The 26,099-nt window shown below is 33.7% G+C and overlaps 1 protein-coding gene across 1 annotated transcript; it reads right to left on the bottom strand.

Annotated features, from left to right (window-relative positions):
- Zip102B (Zinc/iron regulated transporter-related protein 102B) lies at positions 1 to 26,099 on the bottom strand. Its single transcript, XM_069828745.1, has 7 exons — positions 25,875 to 26,099; positions 25,654 to 25,765; positions 25,417 to 25,569; positions 14,057 to 14,128; positions 5,758 to 5,843; positions 3,765 to 3,899; positions 1 to 2,804 (listed from the first exon to the last, which is right to left on the bottom strand). The coding sequence occupies exons 1-7, from the start codon at positions 25,968 to 25,970 to the stop codon at positions 2,562 to 2,564; spliced, it is 897 nt and encodes a 298-aa protein (XP_069684846.1). The 5' UTR covers positions 25,971 to 26,099; the 3' UTR covers positions 1 to 2,561.

Here is a 26,099-nt window from a genome sequence, read left to right as displayed (position 1 = left end):
GTGTGCACATGGATATACTGCCGTCTAACAGTGATAGCTTCAAGGTCCCATTCAAATATGTTTGCAACTTTCTTACCACCTCTCTCTTGCATATGAGAACAATTGGAATTACAATTAAAAATGTCTCAAGAGTAACTTCTCAGGGTCTGAGCACAATCAAGTACTCATAAAATAACAATACGTGGTTGTTAGTCACCCAGCAACAAACAACCAGTATATAATCCGGTGAAGATGAATGTTTAATAATCGAAGTTCTACTGTTATCCAGCCATAAAATCCCCCTGTAACTAGCTTAAGACACCTGTACTTTAGCAATCCAAACAAAAAGTGTTAACTACAGGAATGTTCCGAATCTTTAAATTTTTGGTCATATTCATTTATTAAATTACATACTTAACAGTTTAATTAGTTTTAAAGACTGAAAAAATTTAAGTACTATGTATTAAAATATTACATTATATTTTTTGTGTTAATTATGGACTTAGTTTCAATATATATTTTTTTTTAATGCCACGCATATTGATGTATATGTCATTTGTGCCTCTGTTTACTTTATTGACTATGATGATGAATTCTGTTCTGCGGTTGGATCACCCATCAGATTGGATTCTGTTTGCCCAGCATGATAGCATGACATGAGTATGGAAGTAAACAGGATGGATGAAGATGAAGGTGATAAGATAATGATGGCAAAACAAAATATATTCTAAATTGCTCTGAAACATGCTAAAAATTTGTGGGAATGAACAGGAATTTAAAAAAAATGCGAAATTTTTGTTGATGGGTATAGAATTTTACACCCAAATTCAATGTATATAACTCTTAAAACAGTCCTGTGAGTATAAATGCAATATGTTTAATCAAATCAGGTACAAAGACAATTCTAACATTATTATGCTTTACAATCTTTACGCAATTTTTAATTTCAGAATATATAAATTTGGCAATTATACTTCATGAAAAAAGCTATAATTTGTCCATTGCCTCATAAAGCATACAACTGGAATGTTATATAGAGCAATGTAACAAATCTGCACTTATTTCATGAAAATCATGAACTTTTTATTCATGAGCTGAAAGTCATAAGTGGGGTATACACAATGTTATTGTTTGGATAATGACCATTTATAATAATTCTCTGCTGTAAACTAGTAAAAGGTCAAAATAAGTAAATGTGCATAAGAGAATTAATTTCGAAGTTTAATTTTAAAATGATGTTATTACATAACAGCAACTGCGAATAAAAACTGTAACAAAGCTATTCACTATGCTGGTGAATAGTAAACAATTCTGTATTGAAGAAAATATTACAATTTTGTAAACAAATTAAGCCCAAGATCATAATTGGGCTAAAGCATATCTGGTAACATGATGTGTGGTCCATATGTAATTTCGAAATCTGTATTTAATAATCAAAATACAGATATTCGTAATTATAAAAATATTCCTTACATAGCCTTAAAGGTCATGTTTCCTCTGTACTGCCACTGTATCAAATACAGATTGTACTGAAATACAAGATGCACTCTGAAATTTATAACATATCTCTTCCATTCGTTTTGAACGTGTAAGAGCCATTGTATATCTTAAATCCTGGCCAAAAGATTATCTTTAAATCATTTATTGAAACATAAATCCAATGTAAATTAAATAATAATGCATCACTAAAACATATGTTGTCAGCATACAAACTAATGTCAAATCAATTTAACTCAAACCAAGTTTATTATCAATTTTAACAATTTTATACCATTTTAGAGCCTGACTGCATAACATAGTCTCCTTGGTTCTGTTTGTGGTATAGTTTATAACAATATACCTTAAATTCGGGTAGTTAAAAAATAATAATAATATATATACATATTAGTACATAGCACCAAATGTATGTACATGGGGCACTATAAATTACTTTACAAATTATTTTTCTATTGAAGACTGATTTTTAAATATGTGAAATTTTCGTATTTTCAAAAAAAATTACAGGAAGGACTTGAAAAACTGAAGAATACAAAGGAAATATTTCATCTTCAGGACTTTACAACAACCTTAGTATATTCTGCGTAATTCTACTTCACTCCCCCCATCTGTGAGTGTAGCAGACAGGATGCATCTTCCTTTAAGGAAAGCACAAATCTATGATTACTGTAGAGTGGAGGAAATGAAGTTTCAGAACTTTATCTGGTGTTGCAACGCCAAATACAAATGTCACAGCCATTCTCCTGGGGATGTCATTACGGTGAAATTGGAATTAAATACATTTTACAATACCTGACAATATCTTTCATTATAGGACGTAAGATTGTGAAGATGTGCGTCTTATATTCAGTACAGCACAGAAAACCTGAAAAATTGATAGTCAAGTTAGGAACAATATTGTATATATTCCCAACAAACGTATTATCACCTTCTCTGAAGATAATGGTAGGCTCTCTGACTTCCAGACCAACACTGAAGCATGTACATGAAATGTTTTTCCCACAGAACTCTAACACATTAAAGACAACTGTTTCACTACGACTGAAGACCCCGTTTATTGCACGACAAAACAAATACGACCACTTTCAGTGCTGGTGTCCCATTGTGAGGAGCAGTGGCAACAATGCACCAACAATCAGGAATGCGAGTTCAATTGTGCGCAGGCCCTTTCTCTCGGACGTTTCGATGATGGAGCCCCCATGCGAGTGGCCACTCCTGGATGTGAGCTCTGGCAAGACATGTACTGTTGCAACGTACAGAAAGGTGCCAGCACTAAATAACATAGCAATTCCTGTTGCATTCACTGATGACAGGGTTTCCTTTCCTTCCTGTAAGTAAACATTACACATGATATGCAGGCTATTACAAATATATTTATGTTTTATATTTATAGAGCAGAAATAAACCTTTGACTGCCCTAAAAAAAAACACACACACCGTGTGCATGCGTGTGAGACAGAGAGGTCTTGAGTATGAACTAAATTGTGAGGCACAGCAGTATGTCGACTTCACCCTTCAATTCCTTGCAAAGTTATGACTCTTCTTCTTGCACTATACTGTGGAGTGATGGAACATATTTTTCTCTTACTGTGAACACTAAAAATGCCGAATTTTGGAATCTGCACATTGAAACAAGATTTATGATGTTCCTCTATGTAGTGAATGAGTCACTGTTTGCTGGAGTTTCATTACTGGTGTATTTTTCTTTGAAATGAGCCCAAGGGCCAGGAATGTGTACAATGACAGGTGAACATTCATGGGAACTGTTAAGCTAACATGTAATTACATCACAACACTACAGAAAACAATAGTTTTTAATCGTTCTTTCATGGAGTTGCCTGTTAATCATCTCTCTTTTGCATGCCCTTCAAAATATTCATTTTTAGTTTTACATTTGCCAGATCATTAGTTTTCCATATACATCTGGTTTGGTATATATAATTTAATTATAACCACTTGGTTTTTGTGTGTGTACATGTACTCGTATGGATCAGATAATTACGAAAAATTTGATCAAATAATGTTTTTTAACACGACCAATAATCTATAGAAAATTTTCAGTTTTTCGAAAAAAAATTAAATGCTACTGACTTGCAGACAAGTGCAGTTTTACCTGAGATACCCTGTCTGCAGCACTGTTGGCTCTCCACAGCCAAATTACTATAGTTTATGAGTGAAGTCCGCAATTCTTTCTCTTAGGTGATTAACTGGAACCTACACACTTGTAAACAGTTAATGAAAGTGGATTAGCTTTTTAAAACATAAACCTGTTAAGTCAAGTAACTTACCTGTCCAATACCAAAGAAAGTAAGAAGGGCAAGAAGTGGAGCAGATAATGAAAACACTAGCAAGTGTCTCCTGATGCGGTTTCGGTCCAATCCTTCATGGAGTAAAAATGTGACTAATCCAAATGCTGCTGGAGCCTGCGAAACAAGAGTTCAAATATTTCAAGAATGTAACTGTTTGAACTGATGAAATATTAATATTGTTAATGTTGGAATCATATGCACTTGGTGTATGAGCAAATTTGCCGTATTACTTGTATTTCATCATAATGTAAATGCACATTTTCATAGACAGCTCAATCCAAAACTTCTATTTTGAGTATATGTTTGGCAAGACATTAATTTCTTCTTCCTAATCTGAATATTCTTTTTTTTTTTTTTTTTTTTTTTTGCACGGATTTTCTTTGCTTGATCCTTGTACTGCACTCCTCCCCCACCTCCAAGATTTGTGTACGTCTGCATTTGTCCACTCGTTTAACAGGATGTTTGGTAGATGTTAATGGGGAGCTTTTTGTTCTCCTCATTTGTTTTATTTATCCTTTTTTTCGTTTGCAGTTCGTCTGCAATTTCATTTTTTAAAAGTAATATGTACATGATTTTTTATTTTATGCAAAGTATTAATCGAGTTTTTAATATATACAATTGTTCTTCTACAATGGTAAGATATAAGTAATTACCCTACTCTGATTTGTCCTGTCTTCATCAAATGTGTAACATAAAATGAATTAGTGGCCTGACTTCAAAATTCGACCACTATATTAAAACAATTTTTAATTGGTTATTTTACGACACTTTATCAACTGCTATGGTTATCTAGCATCTGAATGAGATGAAGATAATGACGGCAAAATGAATCCAGAGTCGAAAGTTACCCAGCATTTACTCTTAATGGATTGAGAGAGAACCCCAGAAAAAACCTCAACCAAGTAACTTGTCCCAACCAGAATCTGAACCCAGGCCCGCTCGTTTCATAGTCAGGCATGCTAACCATTATCCCAAAGCAGTGGACTATATTACACCAAACTAATAGTAATAACAGATTATGAAAAAGATTCAGACTAAAAAACCAACTAGGAAGAATTTAGCTTTTCCTATCATTCACTACACTAATGAGAATTACACAGGTTTTTACTCAGTAATAGGGAAATCAAACTACTGGCCCATAGGCCGTATATCATTTTTTTTTAGGTATTTTATAAACACTGGAAAATATAGACCGAAAATGTCAAATGAGAATAAAGACAATGATTTGTGTCATAATTTTGTTAACTGCCATTTATGACATGTTAATATTAACATTTTTAGGAAGCCAGATATCGCTGAAGTTTTTAATGCACATGGCATGTCAGACTGCCAGTGATCACAGTTCTTAGATTTGCAATCTTTTGAGCCACCAACAGTAGAAGCCATGGTGATTAATGATTATAGTGTAGTAAGTAGTAGCACTAGTAGTAATAGTAATACTAGCAGTAGTACCATTTTATTTAGAGATGCTTTCAACTGCAGATGTTATTTAACATCGATTTTTGATGTGTTTCCAGTAGAAAGCTATGTAAAAAATTGTATCTCCTGGTTGAGTGTTAGAGAAGGCCGTATGGCCTTAACTCTGGCATGTTAAATAAACCATTATTATTATTATTATTATTATTATTATAAAAATTCATTGCCCTTTGCCAGGTCTGAACCCATTAATATTGGATCCAACAGTTAGGATGGTAACCACTAGACCAATAATGACTGCAATACTTTTACAAGCATTTGTTCTAGCATTTTGAATGTTTTTATTTTATATTTAGCACAATTATTACAACTTTTCTTAAGATTGTAGTAGCAGTAATTATTTGGACCCGAATTTACATGAACTTTCTGTATGTAAGATATTTTAGGAATAAGATCCTTAAGTGTAGGTCAAACTTTGTGAAAAATAATGGAGAAGGGCATAGTTTTTATTAATACTGAAGGTTAGCTGAATACTACGTTCAGCTGACTTGATTACCTTGTGAAGCATAATGGCGACAAATACGATCATCTCAACCCCAGCTTGATCTGTAGTAGCAGCTGCACCCAAAGCCACTCCATCAACTGTACACAGGAGAGCAGACATTTCTTTACAAGGACCTGCAGACTCCTCTCAAAGGAGAAGTCTTCTGAAAGAACTTTACAGGTGAACATATAAGTGCATCAGCATCTGAGGCTATACAAGGAGGTATTGGTAAGTTCTTGACCTAACATAAAGTTACTGTATTAAAAAAAAATCTTATTTACTCAACATAACCAACTTTTAACTTACATACTTAGCACTTCTTTTTTGTTTCACAAATAGGTAATAATCTGAAAGAACTTTACAAGTGAACATACAAATGCATCATCATATGAGGCTATACAAGGAGGTATTGGTAAGTTCTTGACCTAACACAGACAAAGTTACTGTATTAAAAAAGAAAAAAAAATCTTATTTACTCAACATAACCAACTTTTAACTTACATACTTAGCACTTCTTTTTTGTTTCACAAATAGGTAATAATTTGAAAGAACTTTACAAGTGAATATACAAATGCATCATCATATGAGGCTATAAGAGGAGGTATTGATACATTCTTATAATAGCATGAAAAAAGTTACTGTATTTCAAAACAAATGAAAAATTAGAAGAATTCTCTTCAAAGCGATGACAAAATGACTTACAAATGATAACTATGAGTCATTTCTGATCAATGTTAGGAATTATTATTAGGAATCCATTTGGCATAACTTCCTCATATCCAAATCATGATGTACGAAATTAAATAAATGTTCATTGGAAATTTTTAAAGCCAAATTCGCCGACCCTCCAAAATAATGTTATGCATGCATGACATTGATATTTTCCAGAATGGTCAAAGAATAAGTCTTCCAACATGGTGTTCATCTTTGATTTCTATTCTTATTTTGCAACTCCTTTTTCTATAGTAGGATACGAAGCACAATGACCCCTCAATGTATCTATAAGGCATGTCCAGAAACTAAATTTTCCTGGGGCTGTTTAATGAAAAGATTTATTGGAACAGATACAGCAATGGTTGAGCTATTTTTCAACATATTCCCCACTGAAACTGAAACATTTGTCATACCATGGGATCAACTTTTGTATCCCTGTGTCATAGAAGTCTGTCGCCTGGGATCAGAATATAATAAAAATTTTAACATTGCAACATAACATAAGACTGAAAATAATCATTACCATATCTACGAATTATAGAAACCATAATAGACAAACCCAAAGCACCTTCGAAGAGGTTCATGGTCTATCAGCCACTGATACACTTGTAGGATGTGTGTGTGTGTGTCTAATGCCTACCCACTTCACTTAACGTGATTCAGGTTCCACATACTGCGGATAGATGGCAGGATTGTGACCCATTTTCAAGTTGCACACAACTTCGGCAGACCATGATATGCATGATGTGTATCTGTGAAGAGTTATGTCTTGTACTAGGTGAGTATATATGTAAGTGTTCGTATAGATATGATCACATTCCAAGACCATAGAAGAGATTTTAAAATTGATCTTAAAGTTTGTTTCAAGACTTGCAAGAGTCAACTGCAAGATTTCCATAAGGAAAAGCAATTAATCTATGAGCCAACAATCCCTTATTATCAACAGAAATATCAACTACAACAGATAGAAGTAATTGACTTGACTGTTGGAGAAAGAGGGTCCATCCCAAAATGGTATGTTGATTTTTGTAAGGCTTTTCATTTGCCATCTTTATTACCAATGTCTGTTTATTTGCATTGAAAGGTTCGACTTCATTGTTAAGAAATCACCTGAGATAAGATATTGCATTGCATTTTTTTTTTCTCTCTCTTTCATTAGTTTACTATTCTTAACAAAAACTACCTATATCATATGTAATATTCGAGTTTTCTTTTGTAAATGGTATATTTTGTCTTCTAGGCAATTCATGTTTATGGAAAGTATTTCATTATAACGTAGGAATTCTAGTTTCTAGCATTTTGTATGTGTTCATAACAGTTTGACGATTTTGTATATTCATCAAAATTAAAAATATCCAGTTCTTTCCTTATATCACTGTTCCTATTTTGATGCATACAAGTACAGTCTGCAAAAGTCTCAAGAATATCATATCAGATGTTTCGATTTTAATTCCCCTACTTCTCTGTAAAGTTCAGTTTTCACATTCATATGCCAAAACATGTACTGCCCTCACTTTATAGAGTCGCATATTCTTTGAAATTTACACAGTTTATTATCTGTTTGGCAGTAAGATATTTTGAAACATAAATAGTTGAAGTTTAAATCTCTTCTATTATCTACATGAGGTGGTTTCTCCTTGTAAAAGTCATTACTTTTGTTTTTATAATGTTTTGAGACAAAAAGAAACTTATACAGTAGAATCCCTCTTGACCCGACTAGTTCTGGATACGAGATTTTGCTGGATAATTGAATAAATACCGGTATATACAATAAAGTTCCCACCGGTATTTCATGGTGTCAAATGTTGAAACTGCAGCCATATGAAGCTTATTTCTATATCACTTGCTCATAACTGAATAAACATAAAAACTGTGTGGATTTTCCTTATTAAAACACATCACACAACACAAATAATACACTAATTCTAGGTTCGAATATTCACTGAAAATGAAAGTTCGTGCGAACTTCCCAGTGTGGGAACACTGACAGCCCGAACATAAATAAATATAAAAACTGTGTGAATTTTCTTTATTAAAACACATTACACAACACAAATAATATACAAATTTTAGTTTCCAACATTCACATAAAATAAAAGTTTGTGCGAACTTCTTAATGTGGCAAAACTGATGGCTTAGACTGTGGCAATCTGGCAGATTTAAACTTTTTTTTTTTTTGCCCAGCCAAAAGTGACGTTGTTTTGGTATTGCTGGTTATTTGGGTGCCAGTTAAGAGGGATTTTACTGTATTTCATTAATTTTCATATTCATTTCGAATAAGTACTGAATTGTAAAACAAGTTATGAAGACTGAATTATGGAATAATTTATATGTAACTAATAACTTAAGGAACAAGTTAAAAATGTGTGCTGAATTACAAAACAAGTTACGAATGAGTATTGAATTATAAAATAATTTACAGGCAAGTACTAAATTACAGATAACTTTATGGACACATACTAAAATATAATAGTTATTTAAGATGCAGTGTTGTAAATGACATTTTATTTTGTAAGCAGGGATTTTTGTAAAACAAAGCAGTAGACCAAATGAAGCAATCCTGTAAACAAAATAAAATCATTTTTAACATGCGTGTTGTACACTATTTTTTTACATAGCCATTCATCCATGGTAATATACAGTAGTGGTGGCGTGTGATTTGAAGACCAATGATTTTGTCACTGTTTCCGACTATGACTATAGTTCCAAAATTACAGCTCCAAGAAATTGCCATCTCAGACTGATACGTGATTCATAGCAATGGTGATTGATATACGTTTATATGACAGCTTCAGAATCCAGACAATTGCAAGTCAGAAGATAACTTGAAGGATATCGTATCTGCTAATTTATCATCCCATACTAGAGGTTGTCGGCAACTCTTTGATACTGAAGCTACAATGCACTCACTATATTTTTCCGCGAATAACTTACCTTCGTAAACATTCTTGGGCAAATATACATCGTAATAACAGGTCAGAGTATGTTTTGTTTTTAGTATACTCATTGCTAAAGGCGATTAATTTAGAAGAATTTAACAATTTAAACCTCATTACGCTCTTAAAATGAATACTAGTCTGTATAGCTGTAAATTGAATAGTAGTCTGTATAGCTCAATTGATGAATTGTACGTGCTGTAAATTGTATAGTAGTCTGTATAGCTCAACTGATGAATTATTTATGATTATAAATTGAATTAATCTACTTGATATTAATTGTACAAATTTGTATAGCTTAATGAAAGTATGCTTGTAAATTGAATTAATCTGCTTACTTTGTATTGTATATGTTTGTATAGTTTTGGCTGATGAATTGTACAGTGTATGCTTTAAATTGAATAGTAAAATGTATAACTCTATTGATGAATTGTTTGTGTTTGTAATTTGAAGTAGTTTGCGTGATATGTATTATCAATTTCTGTATAAGACAATTGATTGAATTGTTTAAGCCTTAAATTGAATTAACTTACTTGTTTTGTATTATACATATAGCTCAACTGATGAATAATCGTTTGCATTTGTAAATTTAATAATCTGATTGGCTGATATATGTATTGTATATTTTTAGTAGAGCCATCGATGTAGCTCAGTCGCCAGACTCGCTGGGCTGCTGATCCGGAGCTGAATTTGGGCTTGGGTTGGATCCCCCTTTGGTCTCATTGAATGGTTTCTTCTGAGGTTTTCCCCAGCCGTGGGACTGAAGCCAGATGGTCTATGGTGAGTCCTCGGCCTCACTTCATTTCACCCCTTTGGTCTGATTACCTTGTTGGATTTTTTCCGAGTTTTTCCCCAACCACAAGGCAAATGCCGGGTAATCTTTTGGCGAATCCTTGGGCCTCACCTGACTACATCTCGCCAAAATATTGTAAAAAATTGTAAAATTGTAAAAATTTGTAAAAATGTAATTGTAATATTGTAAAATGTTGACTTGTTCCACATCTTAAAGTTTCATTGCTCATGTAAGATATATGGAATATAATAAATGAAATGAAAAAAAAAAAAAAATGAAATTACTGATATCTATAAAATCTCAATAATCAAATATTACGGAATATGTGAAAGAAAAACTGAACACATCACAGTCACCAATTAGAAGTAATGGTTTGGATCTCAAAATGAAGATTTCTGTTAGGCTGTACTATGCCTTTTGAGTGTAATGTTCGGATTCATTCTGGTTCTGTTCAGATATACATACTCCTTGCACAGAACAGTTACATTCTTTAATTTTATAAAATGGCCATGAATTGAAGACATGGAGAACTCGAACAAGCTGAGACTTGCAGCAACAAGAAACTCCTTCATTATGACTGATGATGGCATTATGAATGAGTACTAAATCACACATCAAGTTATAAGTGAGTAATGAAGTACAGAAAAATTATATATGAGTACTGAATTGTAGAATAATTTAGGAGTAAAAGTTATAGATAAGTATTCTATTTATAAAAACGTTTTGAGGTTTCCAGCCCTTCATTTCGTGAGCTAGACATGTTGGCAATATCAAACCCGAAATTTTAAATAAAAATGTTCAACACAAAAATGTTAATGCTATAAATTTCAATAACTAAAACAATATTGCATAAATAGACAAGATAATATAACAATCAAAATGAACTTATAGCGGGCCTGGCTCACAGAATTCACAGTAACTAACGGAAATCACCTGTATAGAAATCCATATCTTCTAAGTAACATCAAGATTGCATTGCTAGAATGTATTGAAAAGATTTCGTTTCAAAATTCTGTAAGTAACCTTACCAAATTTGTAATAATGTTGTACACATGTTGAGATATATACATTGTGAAAGGGTAAAAACGTGTACAAAGCATTTAAAATTATTACAGAATGTCTCAAACCTTTAAGGTCAAAATTCTATAGATGGTAAAGAAATGTAAACTGAGTATTTTGAGATCGGGAACCAATGGTCGAAAATGTATATTTCAGGTGTCACAAGATCTTGAATGAATAACACATGTGACAAACGTTTTTAAGCTGCTTTCGTTTTCATAGCAACTGCTGCACTGATGTTTGGCGCAGATAGCTTGCAAACGAATTTTTACTGTACACAATTGTCCCCAATTCCACGATGACATTTGTTTCTGTTTACAGTTTATGCCATCTTGTTGAAGATTTAGCATTATTAGTCACAGGAACTTGCAAACATGCATTTAATGTAAATGTGCAGTCACACTTGCATAAATAGATTCAAAAAAAAAAAAAAAAAAACTTAAGTACTGGAAACATAATATGTTTAGGAACTGACATTAGTCTTCAATCAGTAGGAACACTCCACTCTGACAGAACCTATCTCCTTGCCATTTTCAATGACCTGTATGTTTCATCACTATGTCTGACATCTTGACCATGTCTCAATTCATGTGGGAATAACAACATTCACGTGATACATAGCAATAGCAAGAAAATAAAATATGTGAGGAGTATAATTAGGAAGGTCACTTGACTCTGCACTGGAATTAAATTTCAACACTTATTTTGTTTGTATTGTAATGTTATGTTACTGTAAATGGATGAAAATAAAACAAAGAAGCAATAGATAACAAAACAAGTGAATATGATATGTAATTACTAAAGTTAGATTTACATATTTTAATAGTGATCTTTTTGTTTGGTAATTTTAATTCACTATCATTAAAGCCTGCAATGTTATGTGATGCTAAAACGCAATACATTGCAAGTGAAGTCTAAACATTGGCAGCATATGTGAGACTGCATATCATTATAATAAGGCCATCTGGCCTTTTCTTCCACTCAACTAGGATCAAAGCACATACAGAAAAATATACCGGTCATAGGTCATTCAAAAAGAATAAGAGAGATTTAAGTTATTATTCTGACTACAAAGTGCCAATTCCAGACATCCTGACAGATTCCCGACAGGTTGGCAGTACAGTACTATACTTCGTATACAGGAAAAATTAATATCCAATCCCCTCACCTATGACAAGTTCAAAAATAATTTAATGATTATTTCAAAGCGTACCTATAACAGTAAAAATGGCAGCCTTGAAATCCACGTCAAAACCATTACGTATATCATTTGCATAAAAATTATCTATTTTAGGAGAAGTGGAGGGAGAAAAATATTACACCAATCATATTAGGTTTGCTCCAGAATGGTTCAGAATCGATTCTGAATTGTCTTCTCATGCGCAGTAGCTCAATGTGCGTTTCACCATTACTTGAACTAATTCAGAACCGATTCTGAACTCCCAGTTTCCTGTTCCAAAGTACTTTGGAATTCATTTGGGATGAGTGAAATTGGTTCGTGATTAAGAGCAGGAACTGCGAATTTTGAACTGTGATGCATGTGCAGATGGTTTAATCTGAGGTTAAGTTTAAAACACTTTGAGACTGGACAGGTTAAAATTAAAAAAATAGTAGAGTATGAGTAATTTGAAAGGTGATAGGGATATACAGGATGATTCAAAAGGTTGCGCAAAAACTTAAGCAGCTTATAGAGGAGTCGAAATACAACAACTTTCAAATAGGAACTTATGGTCTAGGAAGTAATCCTGAGTCAGTGCACGCTTGGGAATGTCAGCAATTGCATTGCAGATGTAATGCTTACTTTGCAATGAGGCACTAGGTTCGATACACTATGAAATGATGAAGATGTTCCTCTGTACCACAATTGAATGGGGTGAGGTACAAGGTTTTCATACGAGACGTTCTTCCACAACTGTTACAGAATGTACCACTTATCGTGCATCGTCAGATGTGGATGCAACTAGATGGAGCACCTGCACACTTTTTTTTTTCAAGTACGTGACATACTAAATGACACATATCCCAGCCATTGGATTGGAAGGGAAGGTCCAAGTGATTGGCCACCCCGCTCTCCTGATCTGATGCCTCTTGATTCCTTCTTCTGGGGGCAGTTTAAAAGCCTCGTGTACGAGACACCAGCTTCCGACCTAGAAACACTTCTTGCCAGGATACTTGCAGCATTTGATGAGGTCGTGAGATGCGTGATGTACTTGTTACAATGTACCAGAATTTCCTACGATGCTGTTATGCCTGTATTGAATGTGGTGGTCATCAATTTGAATAATTTTTGTAAAAAGAAAGTGTTGAGTAAACATTATCTTTGCTTAACTTAACTGTGTGATTGTCCATTATATAGTTCCTGACATTCCCAGGCTTGCAATGACCCAGGATTACTTCATAGATCATGAATTTCTATTCTAAAGTAGTTGTATTTCGACCCCTCTATAAGCTCGTTAAGAATGTACACAACCTTTTAAATTGCTCTGTATTTTATGACGAATTGAGTTCAGAAGATGAATATGATTTTAATATGAGAAGAAACTCAGAAGGCTGTGAAAGAACAGTTCAAGAAACATTCCAACAATATAAAATCCCGAACTAGTTCTGAGAATGTACTCAACTGGCGCATGCATTGAAAGATGTTTGGTATTAGTTCGTAACGCATTCTGAATTGCTTGTTGGAACAAATCTATTGTAGAATGAAAGAAATCAAAACTGAAAAACATCAAACGAACTGTAGTACGCCTGATGACAATATTTTCAGAACTCAATCAATGAAAGAATGATTCCACTGCTGAATTTATCTTACCTGCTGCATGGACCACGAGGCCAACTGTAGCTGTGATGTTTCTTTCAGGAGATTTTGAACCACTTTCAAGATCTGACAAAAATAGAAAATTAAACCTTATCAAAACTTGGTACAACTTTTGCAGGTAGTTTTTGCATTTGACATGACTGTTTCCTCAGCCCCACTTTATGATCATTAAATTTATAGAGTGACATTTAAGTTCTGAAGACAGATAGTGTTAAAAAGAAATAAATATGATACATTTTAGTGAAGCTAGTAAAATGTTAATTAATTTCTATGTGAACTATTTAAATCATTAGGAATAAATCAGGAATGACATTCAGAGAAGAATTACATGAGACTAGCTAGCCACTTTGTATAATATTCTGAAATTTCATGCAGTACTGGTGCCTAATAGGTAATCTAACAATAACATTATTGTAATTTTGTTAGTGCAGAAGAAATAATAATGCTTAGAATTCTTATTTTTGTATATAAAAAAACACTACATAATACCAAATACTTATTACAGTCAAACCATTTAAAATTTTGGTAGACTTCACAAGTCTAACAACTGTACCTAACAACAGAAAAGATTCATTACATTTAAAAATGTTCGAGACCTTTTATTTAACGCCCATTTCAATGATCTACAACTATTAAAAGTTTACGAAATGGAAAGATTGTGCCAAACCTAGTACAGTCAACTTCGGTTATAGTGAACCTCTGTGGACCAGCACATTTCGTTCACTATATCCAAGGTTCACTAAAACTGAAGTGTTTATTTTTATACTACAGATGTTGGTATAAATATAGTATTAATGTTCATTTGGGTCAGATCATGTTCAATATCAGTACTAATGTTCCCTTTATCTTTCAATTTAAACACTTTAGGCTTCGACATCCTGATGTTCACAGTTCGAAACTTGAATCTAATCAGGCTATGTAGGTAGTAGGCACTGACCGATTTTGCACCTCTTCCCACTAGAGGTATGCTACTGTGTACTCGGCCTTGGAATTTCCCTGGGTTCACTTTTACAAAGATGAGGGAGGAAGGGTTGAGGACCATTACTGTAAACCTTCTTGTATTTACCCTTTGGTCATCACTCTACTTACTTTTACAAAAGAAAACACTTTCTCTTCCTATTCTTCTAATAACCTCTTTTAAAGGAGTCAGAACTAATTCTTTCTTTATCCCTCATTGCATACACTATTCTCTTTACATGTTTTAAGCTGTCCAGGAAGCTGAACAAATCCTTTGTCTTTCAATGCACTTCAAGAGTAGAAGGTGTGAGATTTTGTTCTGAACGTATTCTTGGAAGTTTATATGACAAAGGGTTTTCTAAATTATCATTTTCACCATTTTAAAATTACATTTCCTTGGGAAAGTTCTAGTTTTAGGTTCACTATAACCGAAGTGAGAGTTCACTATAAACAGAAATATTAATGTACTATTTAATGTATGCAGGTCGGGACCAATGATTTAGGTTCACTATAGCCGAATGTTCACTATAACTGAGTTCATTATATCCAGAGTTGACTGTAGGTATTAAAATGGAAATACTTCCACAGCAATTCATATACCACAAATCTCACACAATATGTTGGGAATCGAATCCCAATCTCTTTGGCAATGTGAGCTCGTAGTACTACAGTTGGGCTATGTCACATTAAGAAATTCTATCCCTAAAACGAATTCTTTCCTTGCAAAACAAACATAACTAATTCATAAAGTACAAGGCCAGTACCTTAATATGAATTCCACTGCTATTTTCTGTACCTTTAATATGAAGTTGTTATTGTCGTTCTACTACAATAATATAATTGCAGCAGCATATGTAGTGCTACAAAATAATGTATTTCTTTACTATTGCCTTACCACGCTAAGGTACAAATATATTTACATAGTTAGCTCCTAGTTGAGTCATATGTACTACAAACAAAAAGAAAATTGAATGCCAAAACTAATTTCACCCCGAAATAAGCATGGAAAATTGCTGTAAAAGTGGTGCCGGGTGTAGAGGCAGGATCAAATGGCTTGTATGTAAGTGTTTTGGTAGGTATATAGATAGAAAGAATGCCAGTATTCGTAAGATCGAGTATCAGTAACAGGTTAGGTTTATTTAGTTCGGGCTTTTATATGCCTTGTATATATGCTCTGGTTGGTGGGTATGGATAGTTATCCAGGCCTACCTTCCTTCAGTGATACAACTGTAAAGAATTATCGAAATAATATTATAAGCCTATTATCAAATATAAATAAGCCTACATAATAAATAAATGCTTGTGATATATAGATTTTCTGGTAGCATTCTAATGCTGAATTCTTAACAAATATAGTATGAAAATTAAGTACATATGTAATTAATTTAGTTTTTAAGTCTTAATTCAGAAGTTATTCAGAGTCGATGAGACAACTAAATGATAGTGATGCTTATGCAAATAAGCATAGAACATTTTAAATCCTCTCTTTGGTTAGTTTGAAATGATAAAAATATTCTGAAATGTGTAATTTATATGAGCTACAGTAAGTTTAGTGTTTTCTTATCCAAGCAGTAGAAAGCAGAATATAATATTTTGAAATAACGGCTCAGAGGAAACCATATAACATTGTATTGTTATGTGATGTTTTCCTGTAGATAACTACATTATCACATACAAGAACGACCTTCACTACAAGAACTCGTTTGCTATTACTAACAAAGGAACATCCCAAGTCATGGTGCTTGAATTTAATGAAAATGCATATTTAAGCTAAGTTTTGTTCATCAAGAAACGTGGTGATAGTCGTTTGTTTCGCTTTTTTCTCGTTTACAAAATAATATTAACTTGAAAATCATTTGCTACTTATACCACTTCTTGCACGCACTTGGATCCTCATTGCTTCGCAACACCATATCACAGCCTTGTATTAATGCTCTAGGCATTTTTTTTTCTTTTACCTCACATTAATACAGTAGCAGTGCAATTCATGGAATCTGTCACTCATTCGTTCACCATCCAAATTCATAGGAATGCAACTGGCAGTCTAAGACCATGACTGTACATATGCTTTCAAGAACAAAGGGGACTTTGGACCTAAAGTAAAACAATATGTAGACAAAGATAAGCCATTAATGTCGTGGTCTATGCAAATAGTTCTGGTAAACTAACAAAAAAAAAGTCATGTGAGAAGATGGTTAAGAGATGTATTTATTTCTTCTGGATGTTAAGAAAGATGCACTACTACTTCGGATTCCTGAAGTGGTCATTACAATTTCAATTAATTTTCGCGTCACACCTTTCATCTTGTGAAGGCACACCGGTTACAGAACACTGCTTTATAAAGTATACTCGTATTAAAACAATTATATTTTGTGAGGGGGAGACAGAAGTTATCCCTGGCAGGGATGTTAATATGAATTTATGAGGGGGATAGCTTTCCAACAGAGGTGGGAAATCCCTCCATCCGCCCCGTTAATTCGAACCCTGGTCAACATATGAGGAAGTTTGATAACTTTCTTGAAACAATGTTGTATGTTGGAAACAGTGTGTGTGTGTGTGTGTGTGTGTGTGTGTTTATAGAAGAGTGCGAAAATCCAGACTATGTAAAATGTTTGCACTGTTCAATGGCTCTCTGTCCTAACCATTTCATTTCGAATCCTTACTTACAAATGGCTTTTAAGGAACCCGAAGGTTCATTGCCGCCCTCACATAAGCCCGCCATCGGTCCCTATCCTGTGCAAGATTAAGCCAGTCTCTATCATCATACCCCACCTCCCTCAAATCCATTTTAATATTATCCTCCCATCTACGTCTCGGCCTCCCTAAAGGTCTTTTCCCCTCCGGTCTCCCAACTAACACTCTATATGCATTTCTGGATTCGCCCATACGTGCTACATGCCCTGCCCATCTCAAACGTCTGGATTTCAAGTTCCTAATTATGTCAGGTGAAGAATACAATGCGTGCAGTTCTGTGTTGTGTAACTTTCTCCATTCTCCTGTAACTTCATCCCGCTTAGCCCCAAATATTTTCCTAAGCACCTTATTCTCAAACACCCTTAACCTATGTTCCTCTCTCAGAGTGAGAGTCCAAGTTTCACAGCCATATAGAAGAACCGGTAATATAACTGTTTTATAAATTCTAACTTTCAGATTTTTGGACAGCAGACTGGATGATAAGAGCTTCTCAACCGAATAATAACACGCATTTCCCATATTTATTCTGCGTTTAATTTCCTCCCGAGTGTCATTTACATTTGTTACTGTTGCTCCAAGATATTTGAATTTTTCCACCTCTTCGAAGGATAAATCTCCAATATTTATATTTCCATTTCGTACAATATTCCCGTCACGAGACATAATCATATACTTTGTCTTTTCGGGATTTACTTCCAAACCGATCACTTTACTTGCTTCAAGTAAAATTTCCGTGTTTTCCCTAACCGTTTGTGTATTTTCTCCTAACATATTCACGTCATCTGCATAGACAAGAAGCTGATGTAGCCCGTTCAATTCCAAACCCTGCCTGTTATCCTGAACTTTCCTAATGGCATATTCTAAAGCGAAGTTAAAAAGTAAAGGTGATAGTGCATCTCCCTGCTTTAGCCCGCAGTGAATTGGAAAAGGATCAGATAGAAACTGACCTATACGGACTCTGCTGTATGTTTCACTGAGACACATTTTAATTAATCGAACTAGTTTCTTGGGAATACCAAATTCAATAAGAATATCATATAATACTTCCCTCTTAACCGAGTCATATGCCTTTTTGAAATCTATGAATAACTGATGTACTGTACCCTTATACTCCCATTTTTTCTCCATTATCTGCCGAATACAAAAAATCTGATCAATAGTCGATCTATTACGCCGAAAACCGCACTGATGATCCCCAATAATTTCATCTACGTACGGAGTTAATCTCCTCAAAAGAATATTGGACAAAATTTTGTACGACGTCAACAAAAGTGATATTCCTCGAAAGTTACCACAGTTGGTTTTGTCCCCCCTTTTAAAAATAGGTACAATTATGGACTCCTTCCATTGTTCTGGTACAATTTCCTTTTCCCAAATAGCAAGTAAAAGTTTATAAATTTCGCTATATAATGCACTTCCACCCTCTTGTATTAATTCTGCTGGAATTTGATCGATACCTGGAGACTTGTACTTTTTCAGATTTTCTATCGCAATTTCGACTTCTGAAATCGTGGGTTCGGGTATAAATGGCTCAGCAGTTTGTATTTCAATATCGTCCCGATCATTTCTATTTGGCCTATGTACATTTAGTAGTTGCGCAAAATAGTTTTTCCATCTGTTTAGGATTGATGAAGAGTCTGCAAGCAAGTACATTTCGAATCCACACTATCATATTTAAGGTGAGTCACAAAGTTAATACGTATTTTAAATTCAAATTGAATTTGTATTTCAGCAAGAGTACTGTATTAATGTGAGTTGACAGAAAAAGAAAATAGACTAGAACATTAAGCGAGAGCTGTGATATGGTGTCGCGGACAATGAGAAACAGAGTACATGCAAGAAGTGGCAAAAGTAGCTTCGATTTTCAAGTCACTGTATTTCGTAGATGAGGAAAATACGAAATGAACGACTCTCACCACGTTTCTTAATGAACAAAAATTAGCTTCAATAAACATATTCATTAAATTCAAGCATCATGACCCGAGACGATTCCCTTTTAAGACACAAAATTAGAAAAATACAAAAAATTACTATGAAGATGCATTTTCTTATTCTATCTCATAAAAAAACCGATAAAATTACCACATTCCTCTCGACAGAGGGCCATGGAGAGTTTTATAATTTTTTATTATTCATTTATAGGTGATTATATGATTCGGGGACAGTTTCATACCTCAACTCTATAAATCTGTTTACTGTGCTGTCTGTAGTTTCAAACAATTTTTCTTAATGAAGGCCTACATGCTCTCATTTTCCCCCTAGTTGTCTTGGAAAATTATTACAAAATAGGAAGGAAAAAAATAAATACTATATGCAATTTGTCATTAGCATGGATGTCACTCACATTGCTTGTTGAAGACCTAATTAAATATTTTCCCAAATATTATGTAATTTTTATAAAATAAACGTATGTTTACTTCAATATACATATAATAGTTAATATATGTTATAAAGCGTAATTTTTTCATTAGTAAAAGTGCAATGAGGGGCTATAAAACTTTGTCCTCCAAGTTCTATGTCATTAACATGGATAAATTTAATTTGACCATATGAAGGAAGAGAGAATTTTTCTGTGGTTTAATAGTATGTGTGGCAGCACTGATGCAAGCTACAGTACTGAGGTTAATATACAAATTGATTGTCACTAGCATGGACTATGTATAATTCAGTGTAATAATAGAATTTTGATAACATAATACATTTACTTATTGCAATATTCAATGTCAAGGGTCCAAACTTTGGGGCAATACAGAGTGACCAAAAGTCCCTGAAAACTGGGACTGACCTGACCTTTTAGACTCATTACTTCGGGATGCACAACTGTCCCAGTTTTTTGCCATATCATTAACAAAGAAATTTTTATTGTTGCATGAACTGCTAGCATAATTTATTATTTTCATGATCATGTCAGTTGTCCATTGTTGAGCTGCGAGTGCGGTCAAATTGCATTATCATTGTTTGTAATGTTACACCAGTAGGTACGTTTTTACAATTCCACCTAACAATGTAAATGTTGAGAGGATATTCTCCTACATGAACATGCAGTGGACAAAAGAAAGAGATTGTAAATGGAAACACTGGAAGCAATATTACAAGTGCTGTAGAATTATAATCTTTAGTGTGCGGAATTTTATAACTAGGTGTCAAAAGATAAAGAAATTTTGGAACAGTGACAAATACGAGCCCAGATTCCATTCTGCACATATGTTGAATGTCTGATGAAAAAGTATATGTAATAATAACATACTGTACTGTAACCAACAAATTAATGTATTTTTGCTCGATGCATAATTAATGAAAAAAAGTCCCGGTTTTTTATTAGAAATTCTGATCATCCTGGGGCAGTACAACCTAATCACTAAAAAAAAAAAGACAAATCAAAGGTGACTACTTTCTTATTGTCATCGACACCACCACCATGGATGTACTCATATTTTGTCCATAGTAATGATATTTCTATTTAGTTTTTACTGAAGCACGTGTGATTTATTTGTTGACAAGGTATATTAGTTCAAATTAAACTAACTAAATTAAAATTAAATGACATTTAGAGAAGTATAACATCTACCATTATCTTACAAATGTAGTTTTCATCTGTTCAGTTCTAGAATCACTAAGATGGCTAAGACGAAACCTACTAGTAGAGAAGAACGATTGAAGAAAAGAGAGAATAAAACAAAGTGTTGAGGCAACATAAGCTTTAGGAGCAGACATATGAGATTTATTTACGACTAAAGAAAGAAGGGAAAGTCAAAACGATTGAACAATTAAACAAAGGATAAGAAAGTAATGGGCTATGTAAAAATAGAGAGAACATACAAGAAATTGGTGTGCAAAAATCAAAGCAGCAAAGGAGGTTGAAAGTGTCCTAGATTAGAAAGCTCCTCCCATATTGAGTGATGACGAATTGATTCAAAAGAATCCAGTTCATGGACTGAATCATAATGAACTTATCCATGATAATCTAGTTCGTTGACCAAATGGAATGGTTAATCTAAGTTCCAAACAAGGTGCAAGTTGTCAGAAGAAAAGAGGAAGAATGTAGCAGGATGCCACAGAGACAAAGAAAAGTTCAGAAAAGAAATTAAAAAAATTGCAGTGATTCAGGGTAAGTATAAAAAACACATTAGAGTTGAGCAGAGAACTGAAGATGTAATAGGAGTACGAAACTTCCACTTAAGAAGCTAATGAATCAAATGATAAACAAAAATGGAAATGTAAGTGAATAAGTGAGGAGGGAATTGTTTTGGATTGCAGTTTAAAAACAAAAATACACACACAGAAAGAAAGACAAATTTTTAGTAGATCTTTATATAGCTGTGAACCAGTGTTCAAATTTTTTATTAAATCAAATTAAAATTGCCTCACAATATTTAACTAAGAAATATTGAAATCAGGATGAAAAGAATTTATTAAAAACGAAGATCATATTCCATTCTTAGAAAATGATAAAAACTCAACACTGTGCCCAGATACTAGAGATATCATAAGGAAAGAAGGATTTGTAAACAAAATCGTTATTTGAGTAACACTCTAAAGGATCTTATCAAATTTTCATGTAAAGGAAACGCAAAAATAGAAGTTTCTTCAAATGGCCAGAAAGGCATCCAAGTGAGCAACACATAAGTATCAGAAACTTCCTCTGTTGTCTACCTCATCCCACGCTTGTTGAACCATTTCTGATGAAATACCTACTACAAGTTCAAGAACTCTCAAAATCAATCAGCATCAAAGTCAGTTTCTTTGCAACAAAGGCCTCACGAAATCTGTAAATCATCACCATACATGTGATATATTTACAGTATCTTATTGTTTTCTTTGCATCGTTGATGAAAATCATAAATAGCATAGGCTCTAGACAAGATCCTTGAGAGATTGCAGACTTCACAACATACCACTCAGAAGAAGAACTGCCTGCTATGACACATTATTGACGGTCGCGGAAAATATAATCACTGCCTTTAAGAGTGCTGTAGTTGTACTGTGTCCAGTTCTAAATCCTGATTGATAATTGTCAAGTAAATCGTGCTCAGTAAGGTAACTCATTAGTTGTTTATAGATGACATGTTCCAGAACTTTCGATAAAGCAGGGAGGATGCTGGTAGGTCTGTAATCATTCAGGCATAAAGGGGTCTTAATCTTTGGAACTGAATAGACAAAGGCTTTTTTCCATAGGGATTGGTAAGTGGAAGTCATTAGTGAAGCGTTAAATGTATGGGTCACTATTGGCAGTATTATTTCGATAATTTTTTGCAGTAATTTAGTTTTATTTATTCCTTCAGCTTTAGTGGTGATTCGTTTTAGTGCTGCTCTTACTTCAGTTTCTGTTATGTAACGAAAGTAAAATTTGTCTCTTGTCAGAGGAGGGGTTGCTTTTAAGTCTTCATTTATTTGCTGTCTTTCTGTTTTGTCCAAGGTTACAATGTGACCATTTAGTCTGTCAAGAGAAAAGGGGATGTTATTTACATCTGAGTTCTGGAATTTTCTAATCCTGTTAAATGCATGTTTCTCCATACTTTGGATGAACCAGTTTTATGATTTAAAATGTCGTAAAAATGTCTGAGTTTCGCCGTTATTATAGAACGAGTAGTTTTGTTATGAAACAGACATAGCTAGAAATAAAAGAAAAATAACGAGAAATGTAGATTTCTGCAACTAAGTACTAGAAAATATTTGGAGAAAGAGAGAAATGAAGATAACCGTGTTCTGAAATTTATCCATGCAAAGAGCAAATAACAAAGAGAAAAGTTGTATCTCCACAGTCTACTATATACAGTCGCGAAGCTTGAGGTGTTTTTTTGCAAATCTCGTGATAAAGCGCTCCAAGCGGTTAGCAACTAGAAACAATAGACTGTCCATGGTCGACTTTGGACTGCGTCGTATTTCTATCGAGTGCTAGCTCGTTGCGTATTTCACATTTATGCTTGTGAAATGTTTGTTATTGGTTGTAATGAAAATGTTAATGGCTAAAATATAATAATTGAAATAATAATATGGGACAAGGAGGAGACGTTTGTAGTGCTATAAATTGTAGCAACAGTAAGAGAAAGAGGCCAGAGTTATCCTTTGTCCGATTTCCGAAAGATTCAGAAAGGTTCCTGGGTTTCCACAAGAATGCTGTGCAGAAACAAAACTCTTAATTTTGAAGTTCTTTGTGACTGTTAGAATACATTATATCCTTAAATTTCACAATGAAATGTTTCAATCTAACTGAAGGGACATTAGATACCGTTTAAAATTCTGTCACTTAGGCTGCTAAATTTCCAGAGAAATAAAGGTTAGGTCTACTTTTTTTTTCAGAGGATATATTTTTAATTGTAGCTATTAATTTTGTTATTATTTTTATGTGTTATTTTACTAAAGACGTAGAAAAATTAAGTTTGTTTTAATGAAATTTATTGATCACGTTTTATTTTCAATTCTGGTGGGATTATTATTGCTTAGGCCTACTTTTTTTCAAAGGATATGTTTTTAATTATGGCTGTTAATTTTGTTGTTATTTTTATTTGTTGCTTTACTAGAGACGTAGAAAAAGTCTGTTACAATAAAATTTATTGATCACGTTTTATTTCCAATTCTGGTGTGATTATTATTGCTTAACCTCATCCCACTTTGTTAACTACGTAAGCCTACACTACAAGTACCGGTATGCGTAAGTTACTCCATTAATTCATATTTCCATTATTATTGTTGTAAAGGGAAATGCTAATTAATATTTATTGGTTTCATAGTTAATTATCGCTAATCTTGAATGAGTGAAGCTATTATAGTAAATTTCAGTTCGTTTTGCACAAACAAAAATTATATTACTTATTTCTTGCAGGTATCTTCGAGTTTATGGTGGAATTTAATATACTTCATTAAAATAATAAATTAACTTTATGCATTTAATATGTCAATAATGGAAGGAAGGTGTTAATTTTTCCAAAAGAACACGACAATGAAAGTGTAACATATTTTGTAGTCTGCTAGGAGAGAGATCTGCGATGATGAGGCGACAGTAGCGATCCTAGTGGTGGGCAACTACCCATGTTTGCATTTTTACTACATATTGAGCTTCGCGACTGTATATAGTAGACTGTGGTATCTCTATGCTACGGACGCGAACTTATTTCATATCGTGAAGAACTTTTAATTACTTCAATTATAAACAACTGACATGATTAACATTACTTATATAGCCTATTAATTTATTATTTCTTGTCACATTTAAATCATGGAGGTTATTACATTTTAGAGTAAGCAATGACTAACTGCCAAAACTTTGGTACTTGTGTTAAGAAAACCTACACCATGTACCGTCTGGTTACAAAAGAATTGCATACAATCTACTCTACATCGAACCTTGGTCAATTTGAGAAGAGGACATAACCTAATTAAATTTAACACTAGCTTAACCAAGTAAAAATAATTCCAAGTAGGCCCTATTCTAACGCATTAGTAAGTATGCCAATTATTCAAACATGCAATACACGATGCATGACAATTAAACTTTCTCTCACGTAACAGCAATGAAAGTTACGTAGCATATGGCGCAGAGGAAATTCCCTACAAACTTTTGAACAGTTGGAACTACACATTAATTAAGAAATTTATTATTGTGTAAGACTTAGACCCACTAATAACAATAGACACTAGTGTTATCATGTAATGTGTCTTAAAGATATTAGTCTTCTATCGCAGCTGTTTTGTAACATACATACCTCTACTTCTAGATGCTGAGCATTGGTCAACTAATAACATGAATACAAATCCAAGTACTAATGTGACCCCAATAAATGAGTGAACATCCGACGATGATGCATGTTCATGGGGAGAAACTGCTGCCCCATCTTCTTTCTTAGTTGAGGGAAGTGCTGAAACAGATAGAACAATTTATCACACAGCTCTATATAAGTAAATAACAGTAATATTCACGTTTCAAAGTCTGTTATTCTCACCGTGAACTGTAACTGCAGAATCCAGGGCTCGAACCCCTTCTGGAATGATTACAGCTAAGGCGGTCCCCACAAGCAACCCTGCTCCAAGAATAGAAACTAGTTGCAATTTCTCCTGTAAATATGTATGAAGATGATTACATTAATTATGAAAGAAGGAAAATAGAAGTGTGACGCAATTCGAACTTCCCAAATTTCTGAACCATAAGGATCTATTACTTTACCTCTGACATTGGCATGACTAGAGGAATAGAACCAACCAAATAACTTCCTACTAACATCACAACGACTAAAAGAATCAAAACAAATGTACCCTCCATTTTAAAATAATAACAATCCTGTAATGTACTTCAGTTTGCACCGACGACTAAATTGTCGTCCACTATCTTCACGTCAACGTAGCCATGATTAAAGTTCCGGCAATAGCATACAGTATAGCCAACACAATC

Source organism: Periplaneta americana, chromosome 6 (genome assembly GCF_040183065.1).
Source record: "Periplaneta americana isolate PAMFEO1 chromosome 6, P.americana_PAMFEO1_priV1, whole genome shotgun sequence".
In the NCBI taxonomy this organism is placed as follows: Eukaryota; Metazoa; Arthropoda; class Insecta; order Blattodea; family Blattidae; genus Periplaneta; species Periplaneta americana.
This window is presented reverse-complemented; position numbering and strand designations above follow the sequence as displayed.